This window comes from Pseudorca crassidens, chromosome 14 (assembly GCF_039906515.1).
Source record: "Pseudorca crassidens isolate mPseCra1 chromosome 14, mPseCra1.hap1, whole genome shotgun sequence".
NCBI lineage: Eukaryota > Metazoa > Chordata > Mammalia > Artiodactyla > Delphinidae > Pseudorca > Pseudorca crassidens.
In genome coordinates, this window is record NC_090309.1 from 1552702 (window position 1) to 1563810 (window position 11109).

The 11109-nt window shown below is 45.9% G+C and overlaps 1 protein-coding gene across 1 annotated transcript in view; it reads left to right on the forward strand.

Moving 5' to 3' along the window:
- Nucleotides 1–5402, forward strand: part of LOC137205822 (uncharacterized) — a 92871-nt gene extending 87469 nt beyond the window's left edge. Inside the window, exons 5-6 of the mRNA XM_067704009.1 lie at nucleotides 3596–3705; nucleotides 3823–5402. Of these exons, the coding sequence (XP_067560110.1) occupies nucleotides 3596–3671 (76 nt within the window). The 3' untranslated portion in view covers nucleotides 3672–3705; nucleotides 3823–5402. The remainder of the gene's footprint in view (nucleotides 1–3595; nucleotides 3706–3822) is intronic.
- The last annotated feature ends 5707 nt before the right edge of the window (nucleotides 5403–11109 follow it).

The window sequence follows — 11109 nt, forward strand, 5'->3', positions numbered from 1 at the left end:
TCGCCTTAGAGAGGGGTCCAGCACAGTCCACATGGCATTCCAGCCTCACACGGCACGGTGTTACCCCGGGTCTTTCGTGCCCTCATTGGTGTGGGACACGGGGACCAGCCGTGGATGACAGTGTGGGAGCCACCTTATGTTTCCCACCGTTTTTACATTGTTGTAAAACAGAGCTGTGACAACTCACAGCTCCCCAAATTCAGGTGCCTCCCTGCAGAAAACAAAATGTACACAGCAAACAAGACGGACACGACGTTCCATACTTTCCTTAACTCCATTTTCAAGTATTACCATGAGAAGATCAGCTCTGGCCTGATGTTAACCTTTCCCCGGAATTAGATTGGTTATTCCAGGAAGACTAGCCCAGGTTTCAATGTTAAGGTTGTCAGGACCCGACAAAGTTAGGCTGGAATACAGGACGCACGCTGCCCTCTGTGCCTTCTAGTTATGGTCCTGTGGCCGTGGAGAGTCTAGGACGCTCCCGGGAAGAGCCGAGGCAGCACCATTTGGGGACAAGTTTTCCTTGAGTTCCATAGTTGTAAGCATGGGCTGCTGCCCGCAATCAGGTGAGTCTAGGTTTGCTCACACGCCAGTGACAGTAGTTTGAACTGGCTTTGTTTCCAAAGTAGATGAAGTCCATTTACAATAGACAGAGTTAGGATTTTGCTTGTTTCGTCTCTGGCCCCTCCTCGAAAAGAGCGAGATGACAAAACCCTCTGCTTGACTTCTCCATACCCCGTGCATCTGGTGGGCAAATCAGAAGCAACGCTCTTGAGCCCCCGCTCTGCGGGTCTCTGCTCCACGCCTGACCAGGCTCCTTACCCAGCCTCCGCCAGTGTTGATGAGCCCAGGGTGGAAAGGCGCTTCTCTCTGGTCCCGACGGAATCTCGGCTCGGGTGTCTCACTTTTAATCACTGCAAATAGCTATTTTGGCACATATTCAGAGCGGGCTCAGCTAGGGGCAGAGGAAATACTTTGCATTAACTGGATGATGTTAAGTTTCCAGCCATGCACTGTTGCTTCAGGACAGAAAGGCTGTTGCCCGGAAAGACAGCTTGACTCACTCAGAGCCTGCGAGCAGGTGGCTCCTGAGATGCTAAGTGGGCGAGTTCCCTGGTTCTCTGCACTGGACTCTGTGCTTGGGGGCTTTTCCTCCAGGCAATGGAAGTGTGATGATTACAGAGGCTGGAAAAAGGCAAAACCCATAACGGTATGATTTGGTGACTCCTTTCAGATGCTTCTGTGCTGGGTCCCCAGAGGTTTCCCCACAGTCCATTCAGGAGTTTATCTTGTTGGTGAACATTGAAAAGACAGAATATATGCAGGTCGGGTTTGCAGCTTCCTACGTACCCCGATTTGAGGGGCTTTCCTCCTCCCAGGGCCCAACACTGACTGAAATGGACACATCTGGGCTCGACAGGGACCTGGGCTCAGGCTGGTTCTGATTGGTTTGAAGGCATAGAGCACAAAAGGCATCCTTAAGTAACCCCAAAGACGGGTGCTCTGCCTAGAATCGCTGTAAGTTAATGGCTGGAAAGGCAGACCTTGGGGGTTTGGACCCGCTAGTTGTGTACATTTTGGCAAGTGGATCAGCACTCCTGAGACTCAATTTCATCAGTTAGCATAATGGGGGAGATACTATCAATCTGATAGGGTTACTTTGAGGACCTAATGTGGATCATGTGTGCGTGTGTGTGTGCGTGTGCGTGCATGTGCGTGTGCCCGCAAAGCACGGTGCCTGGCTTTAGTTATTCGATAAATAACAGCTAATATTATTTATCAGGTTGGGACACTTTGTACAATATTCCAGCTTCCTCCAGGGCTCCTTCAGTTTCACAATAAATTTTTATCTTTCTTCTGACAAAACCCCTGATGAAAGCTGTCTTAGTCGGCTTGGGCTGGATAACAAAATACCGTAGTCTGGATGGCTCAAACTACAGCAATTTATCTTCTCGCTCTTCTGGAGGCCGAAAAGTCCAGGGTGGAGGTTCCGACAGGGCTCGTCTTCTGGCGAGGACGCTCTTCCTGGCTGTTGCTGTGTTCTGTCACGGTGAAGAGAGATTTCTCTCTTCCTCTTTTTATCGGGCCGCAGTGCCAGTGGATCAGAGCTTCGCCCTTATGACCTAATTTAACCTGAATTAACTCTTGAAGATCCTGTCTCCAAGGAAGAGTCATACTGGGAGTTAGGGTTCCAACATGTGCATTTTGAGGAGACAATTCAGCCCGTAGCAAAAGCCAAGCTCTCCTGGGAAAGGATATCCTTGAGGGGGCAGTGGGTTGTCCCCAGTCCGCAGAGACCCTGGGTCCTGGCTTCTGGGGTGTCCCTTCCTAGTTACTATTCGAGTCGTTGTCTTCTGATCAGGGAGAGAAAATCAAGTGTTAGGACCTTGAGCTCTGCATATAAAATCACGTTTATATGCATAACAGTAGAACTTGAATTAGTTTCTGTAATCAGATTCTCTCTCTGGGGCATGGGGAAATGGAATAGAGAAGAAACCTGGGTGCTGGGGCCTCTCCAGTACTTCCTGAAGGCAGAGGGGTAGAAAACCAGGGTGAGGGCTTCTGAAACCCTGTTCCCTAATGCGTGATGTTGCCCCGGTCAGTCGAATGGAACTTTGTGCACAGTCCCCATAGGAAAGTGGCACTCAGTCAGCGTTTGTGGGATGCATGAACGAACATCCTTACAGATCTGCTTAGTGGAAATACAAATACCCGCTTCTACTGTCACTAAATCACAGGAAGTCTGGCTTGAAACGGTGCTCCTGGCTGACTTGCATGTAAAAAGAAAAGGTGGCCCACGTATATAGTGTCTTATTGTGAAATCTTTGCTTGATTTTATTATAATAGCTGTAAATAAGATGAAAAGTTTGAATTAAAACGAACATGACTGTAAATTGGCAATAATGATATAATAAAGTACCATTTTATCCTTCAAATATTTATTTCCAATAGTGTTGGAGATGTTACAGAAAAACCTGAATGAACTTTTTGGCCGACCCAATAAAATCAAATGTATCCTGTACAAGATCCTTTAATCATGAGATAGTTTTGCCCTCAATCTACTAAAAGTGATCTTACTTATGTGAGACCCAGTGCCTGTCCATGGCTAATGAGCTCATGGACTTTACTTCATAAAGAAAAGCCGTATTTAATGTGTCTGTATCGTTTTGAATGATGCCCTGATACTAGATGCAACCGGCAGCCAGTGTGCCTAAATTGCTTGCAGGTTCCAGACCACTGAAGCGAAGCCCTTTCAACAAGATGATCTGTCGTCCCATCAGTTTTTGTTTTGGCAGTTACAGACAGTGATGGTGTCGAGTCTAGCATCGAAATGTTCTGTTTTGATCCCAAAATGAATCCTCATAGTTGTTATCCATGAGAAATGAGATGTATAAAAAGGCAGCACTTCAATCAAAATTTCCGAAGTGTGCAGCATAGCTAGGACCCGCTGAGAGTGGGTGCTGTATGTTGTCAAGACATTTGCGTTAAGTAGTAGCTTGGGACCTAGGTGATGTGTCAAAGATGGAAAAGTTTTTCTTTTTTTTGTGGGGGCAGGGGATGGAATGATAAATGCCTCACAATGTTTTTCTTTTAGAATATTAGGTTGTATTTCATACTGTGGGAACTATTCCAGCGGATTGCAGCTCCTTGAGAAAAATTCGTCATTCTGACTACATGTGCGGCGCTTGTCATATTTAGCAAGAGGTAAATATTTTTAAATCTCTAAATGGATTTGTTGGCAGCCAAAGGCTCTTTTAATCTAACTTAGCCCATACACTGGCTCAGTTAAGGTCAATTTATCACAAAAGTGTTCTGCTCCAGGACCCAGACCAAGAGCTTTGGGGACACTGAAGAAGAAAAGCAAAATAACGCTAAAACTCGTGAGACGCCGCCGTGCTCCCGATCAGCAGCAGCATTCCCCGAATTCCAGGCTGGGACAGAGAGCTTCCCAGCAAGGGGGCGTGGCTTCTGGCGGGATGCACCAAAGAGCATTCTGTCCTAGCCGCCACCAAGGGTCCGTTTACGTCCTGGAGGGACGGCTCTTACTCAGCTCTACAGGTGTGTGCGGAGGAGTCACGGCGCACCCAGCAATTTCTCGTTGTTCGTCTGCATGTGGCAGCCAGAAGCAGTGCTTACACGATGCGAACCTGGACAATTCACCAGACCTTTAGAAAGCCGCCGTCATATTTGTGGGCCACGGCACACTCCTGTTTTTCTCTGAAAAAAAAAAATTGGGTCTGTCTTGCATTGGGTCACCAGAAGGTGGCTCAGTGGACAACAGAATCATTTTCATTAGCTTGATTTTAAACTGATTCAACTTTTGTTGTAAGTCTTCACCAAAAATAAAAGCCATACATATTACCCATTATTACATTTGCTATAAAAATGTTGCTGTGGACTTCCACACCAGAAACTTCTTCCAGAATTTTGGTTTTCCTGGGAAATCTGTGTTTCTCACTTTCTGTGAAGGAGAAACGTATAACTGACTGCTTCCATTCAGGCTCAGGCTAACAGGAAGCACAGCAGGAAAGTGAGAAGTCATTGAATTCCTCAAATTCTTCTCTTCTTTGAGCCTGACTTTCTAGCAATTTTTATATTTTAATACAGTTTAATATGGGCTTCCCTGGTGGCGCAGTGGTTGAGAGTCCGCCTGCCGATGCGAGAGACACGGGTTCGTGCCCCGGTCCGGGAAGATCCCACATACTGCGGAGTGGCTGAGCCTGTGAGCCATGGCCGCTGGGCCTGCGCGTCCGGAGCCTGTGCTCCGCAGCGGGAGAGGCCAAAACGGTGAGAGGCCCGCGTACCGCAAAAAAAAAAAAAAAAAAAAAAAAAAAATGTTGGAAACAGCCTAAATTGATTTTGGGCAGGGAGGAGTCTTGGTTATAGGTCAATATAAAAAATGCAGGTAAAAGGATGAGGTCATCCTATATTTTATTGACCTGGACAAGCTTCCAAGATATACTTTTGTGTTAAAAACGCAAGTTACGTGTTCTAGTTCTGTGAAAAAATGCCATTGGTATTTTGATAGGGATCGCTTTGAATCTGAAGATTGCCTTGGGTAGTGTGGACATTTTAACAATATTTATTCTTCCAGTCTGTGAACGCAGTATATCTTTCCATCTGTTTGTGTCATCTTCAATTTCTTTCATCAGTGTCTTATAGTTTTTGGAGTACAGGTCTTTTACCTCATTAGTTAGATCCATTCCTAGGTATTTTATTTTATTTTTTTGGATGCAATTGTAAATGGCATTGTTTTCTTAATTTCTCTTTCTGATAGTTTGTTGTTAGCGTATAGAAACTCAACAGATTTCTGTATACTAATTTCACATCCTGCAACTTTACTGAATTCATTGATATTGATACGTGTTACACATTAAAGTTGTTGAGAGAGGAAACCCTAAGAGTTCTCATCGCGTGGAAAAATGTTTTTCTGTTTCTTTAATTTTATATCGAATATATGAGATGATGGATGTTCACTACACTTATTGTGATCATTATTACGTGATATATGCAAGTCAGGTCATCATGCCGTACACCTTAAACTTACACGGTGCTGTATGCCAATGATGTCTCAGTAAAACCGCAAGAAAAAATAAATAAATTTAAAAAGCAGGTTACAAAACCACGTGCCTAACAAAAAGCTGCGTGACGTATCTGAATCATATAAATGCGTGTTCCTGCACAGCAGAGATCCTGGAAGAGTCCCGAGCCCCTGCTTGTCTTTGATGGACTGGAAGAGGGGTCACTTCCTCCGGGCAGTGGCAGCCTCACGCTAGGGCACCCATTTCAGCACGTGGGCACAAGCTGGCTTTTGATTTCGCTCCCCCCAGCCCCCAAGCGTCTGAGGAGGCCTGGAGAGGTACTAACCTGATCACGAAGGGGACCCCTGGGGAGGTTCCTGGAATTTGAGGGAGGTCAGTTAAGGAGTACTTTTGCTTTAATTCTACTACTATATTTCTATGAACTGTTTCTGTAGTTTAGATAAAGTGAAATAAAACTATTGTGATTTTCCCAAGGGCCACGGGAATCTATGCAGAATAGGCTTAAAAGTGGCTTGTAATCCCCAGGCTCTGTCTTTACTGTGACCACTGTTTCCATCCCTCCAGGAATTCTCCTGCTGCTCTTCCCTTCTCTCCCTGTCTCAGATGCTGGGCTTTCTCTCCCACGGTAGTGGTCTCCCTGCTTCAGGAAAGCCATTCTCCGTGGTCCCCTCCCTTTGTTTGCTGTTACTCAGAAGGTCTGAGGTGGTGGGATCGCGAACTCAGCAGAGTCCAGCATCCTGGCTCTGGTTTCACAGGTTTGTACCTAGAAAAGCCTGCAGATTAATTAGCTGGTATTGATTCGTATTGTCTCCTGTCTCTAAGATGCTCCTAGGACTCAGGTGGTGCTAGGGGTTGTCTTTTTTCTTTAACAGAATTAAACTAAATGAGTTCTATGAGCCTGGAAAAATCCAAGACCCTCTCAAAACATTTGACCACTCATGACCCAGCAGGCTCTGGGTAAGTGGAGAGGAGAGTCCACTGTCCGTACAGCTCGCACAGCAACAGGGAATATAGGTCTCGAATTGCTGTAATCTGATTCCTTTGTGTCAGCAAAGGCACATGTCCACCGAAGCCGGGTGTGCAATGAGAAGTGGAAAAGATTTTCTTGCGGCTAAAGCTCAGTATTCCCTGATAAATTTCGCTAAACAGAACTCCTTTGTGTCCTTCCTTTAAGAACACAGAAATCAAGCGGTCCCTGATTGATGTGGGTAGTGTCTGGGTAAGGCATAGCAAACTCTTCCATCAAACAAACGTCTGGAGCAGGCTGTCCACTAGATTTATCACACTCAGAGGAAACGACCGTTTCCTATAATACGCTCCTTTCAGAATGAAATCTACACCCCATATTCCATCTAAGCGCCCAGCAGCTACTGCCCAGCATGGTTGTTTTTCCTGCCGCCAGGGCCAGAGGAGGACAAATTGCACATCTTCTGATTACTCTGGTCATGTTAGCTAGTATTTCATTTGTTAAAAATATATTTGCAAAGTGAAAAACTAACAACCCTGGTGCCGTGAGAGCAAGATGCCTTCGTTGTGAGGACAAATCTACACCCCCAGATGACTCTGCAGACGGGAGCCTGCGATGCATAATTTGGACCCATCTCTATTAAATACTGCACCACTCTGTCCCATAATGTAATTAACATTGCAGGTCTCGTGGCTCTTTTTAAGAGAATTAGAAGCCATGAGTCATTTGGACATCATCGGAACAAGCTCCCCTAATGCAGAATGACTTAATCACAGAGATTGCCATCTGGCAGCATTCCGAGATAGCAAGATCCGAAAGCCAGCACTTAATCTGATTTAGGGCCTCTTAAAATATTCTTCAAAGTTGACTAGACATTATTCTGGTAAAACAGATTGAGAATTATTTTAGGAACCAACCATGGTCTGAACTGTCCTAGCTGTGTCATTGATTCCTTTTAAGTAATTGCATTTAATTTGGAAACCTATGGACAAACAAGCTAGTGAAGAAATATGACTGTCCTAAGTAGAATGAGACTGAATGTGCTGCACAAAGAGCCTCTAAAAGCAGGAGGCTTTGGATAGATGTACTGTCGTTCTGCTTGGTGTTCTTGATGTCAGGACTCAGTCTATTAATCTAAGTAGGGACATTTTCATGGTGATTTTAGTAACATTGAAAATAAAAACGGCTATCACCATAGTGTTCTAAGAGGTCGTAAAAGCGCATCAAAGTGGTGGCTTTTCAGAATAGAAAGTGGGTGTAGATATATGGTGTTACTTTAATACTTAAAGTGTTTCCAGTGCGGTGCCTTATCCTGTCGTTTTGGGGTCATATTACCCCTTTTAACTTATTCCCAAATTGAAGAACTGTCATGTGACAGCAGGATGGCTCATGGTTAGTTATGGTAGGGCAGGACGTGGGGTACGTTTATAAAACTCTCAAGCAGGGATGACAATGAACAAATGAATCAAGCTTCCAAGTTTCATTAGGAAATGATGACGCCGTTCCAGAGCTCTCAGCTGGCGTTAATGGTGCTTTTCAATGCTCATCAAGATTCTTAGTAGAACTTGTAAACCAGTATCTTTGCACATCAAATTATGGTTTCAGTTTGTAATTCTCCAGCCATTTATTGAGGATTTACTATGTGCAAGTTCCCCAGCCATTCCCCCTGCAGACTCCTCCCCGTGAGTTCCATAGAGTCAGCTTTGACTGCCCCTGTTCTCCACTGGGAACACCTTGTCACCTGCAAGTAGAAACCACAGAAGGAGCTTGTGTTAAAAAGTGACTCAAAGCTCGGCAAAACTTTTACTAGGGCATTCATGAGGAAGAGGCGCCGTAACATCTCTCCTCAAATGCCTTATCTGTTGCTACATATGATTTTTTTTTTTTTTTGAGAAAACAAGAACAGAGTTAGGATGCCAAACCAACAGGCTCTTCCTCATTGGCTTTTGGGCAGAGACCTAAACTGATGCCAACAGGGAAATTTGGGGAGGAAGTGAGAGGGAGAGGGGAAGCTGGGCACGTCAGAAGCTGGGCGAGAGCACCGTGGAGCATCAAGGTGCAGGATGAACACTTCTGGAGAACATGATTGATTGTTTTGTTTTGGCCACTTCTGTTTCTAACTGTGTCTGCTCTGTCCTTTTTTTTTTTGCAGGTTAATCCTTAGGTTGAACACAAAATTTTCTTTCCTCCCTTTCTGTTTACAGAAGTTATTAAATGGGACTAGCTTTTCAGTGTAGAAAATAGGAATATCTGTATTGAAAATTGTCATGATGAAAATTCACATTAAAATTGGAACATTAAACCAGGTACAGGACAAACGTTGCTGAACTCCAGTTGATGGTGGAATCATTTAAACCTGGAGTGTGATTAATTTTAGGTGATTTATATGGTTACTATAAAATAGACATATACACACAAACACCAATTTTCAGCGAGAAGGGAACTCAGAAATTTAATCTAAAACACCCTATTTCAAGAGATTGAGGCCTGAGGAATTAAGTGACTTGACAAGGCCGCATTGCTGTTTGGGACCAGTTCCAAGACTAAGACCCAAGGCTTCTGTTCCCTGTCCATGGTTCTTTGTTTGACATGCATTTCCTGTTACCGTAAGAGATAACAGTATGTGACCAGTAGCCATGTTTGGAATTAAAATCAACTAGAAGCTATTAACAAGTAACTGGGTAGAGTGATTTTCAGGTGTGGTTCTAAAAACATGCATGGCCCCCAGGAGTCAGTCTCAAAGTTCTGGCCTAAACTGGTCAAGGAGGCTCCCTGTAACCTCCGTTGGTTTTTTTGTGGTACGCGGGCCTCTCACTGCTGTGGCCTCTCCCGTTGCGGAGCACAGGCTCCGGACGCGCAGGCTCAGCGGCCATGGCTCACGGGCCCAGCCATTCCACGGCATGTGGCATCTTCCCGGACCGGGGCATGAACCCGTGTCCCCTGCATCGGCAGGCGGACTCTCAACCACTGCGCCACCAGGGAAGCCCTGTAACCTATGTTTTTAAACAGTTAACATGAAGCTAAGAGTGGGCACCTGTGGCCAGAGCGTGCAGAGTTACTAGGGTTGCAGCAAGTATGAAAATTAAGCATTGTATGCGGGGTGTGTGTACACATTTCTTTATCTAAAGCAAGTGATACGGCTAATGAGGTCACAGATAATTCAGTTATATTGAAAAGAAATAACCCTGCACTCAAGTGTTGATGAGGCAAGCTAGAGGGATTTGTTACGTAGGTGCTCAGCGTTCCTGCACTGCTCTTGTGCTGCCTGAACAGGGCACTGTCATAAGAATCCCCGAGTGTAGACAGAGTTAAATGATACTTGAGAAGAATTTTAAGGGAAGGGGTAGGTGGCAGTCTTTGTAAATGTCTTTGTCACGTGCACTGTGAGAACTGGGGAGCCTGGTTCCAGGGCAGAACTGTCCGTGGTGGTGCTGCAGACGTCTACACTGACGTATTGTCTTCTCTCTGCCCGCGCCCTTCACCCCCTTTCCCTTCCGAGCAACACCTGCGGTAGGCGGGGCGGGCCCTGAAGCGGGGTAGGTGATAACGTTAGTTCCTGGCCCCAAATCACCAGGTACTTGATTTGTATCCAGGAGCTACTTAGGAAGCCGTGGGGGTCACCTTTCTGATTTCTTATTTGCAGCAGGAATGGCTGGTAGTGTTGGCTGTAGAAGAGGAAAGAAGGTAGGATGTGTAAGTCTGTCTCCATGGCGCATTTACTGCCATTTCAGTAGGAAGGGCCCTGAGAGGCCCTGGGGGCCGGAGAGAGGAGTACCGCCGTCCTGAGAAGCAGCCAGTGTGGTCGAGGGCTGTGACCTCCTCTGCTGAGCGTTTGAACAACCTCGGGTGGGTGATGGGAGCAGTGGCGTCCCTGAGTGGCTCGCAGCTCTGCAACTGGAGCGACAGACCTACAGCGGGGTGCCTCTGCCCCTGCTCACTCCTCCCCTCCCCTCCCCCCCTCCCACCTGCTCATCACCCCTCCTCAGGCCTCTCAACTTGAGCGTAACTTCAAGAGCTTTCCCAGTCATCTCCTCTTTTTCCTTTGGTGCTTAGAATTTTCTTCAGAATAACAGGTATTCCTCATTCAGGGCCAGCACAAGCCCTTGTGGCCTCTACCCCACATCAGAGCCAGACAGATGCAGATGGCAGACACAAACGCTGCTTCAGTGTGTGCTTGGTGGGACCATGTCACCAGAAAAGGATAACATGACTGCAGGCGTGAGCTCAGCCTGGGTCTGGTTGGGGCATATTCTCCTTTTGGGAATCTTCGTAACAGTCCAAACCCAGATAAGATTTCGAATAAAATAGGATTTTCAACCTGGTGGAGAATAACAGAATTTGACTGCTCACCTGTTGCCCCTGGGCTCTGCGACTATTATGTGGCTGCCTCAGCTCCTGGTAACAGATGCTTTTCTGGATGATTTGAAGCAACCTAGTTACTGCTTTTTCTTCCATGAAAATAATTGTCGGTGGGATGTATAATGGCTGTAAGATTATATCCAAAGGAAAGGTTGTGACTCCGAGATCGGTATGAAATAGCGATCACAACGAACGATGTCTTGAGAAGGTGTGGGTTTCTTTTCCTGCAGATGTCCTTAA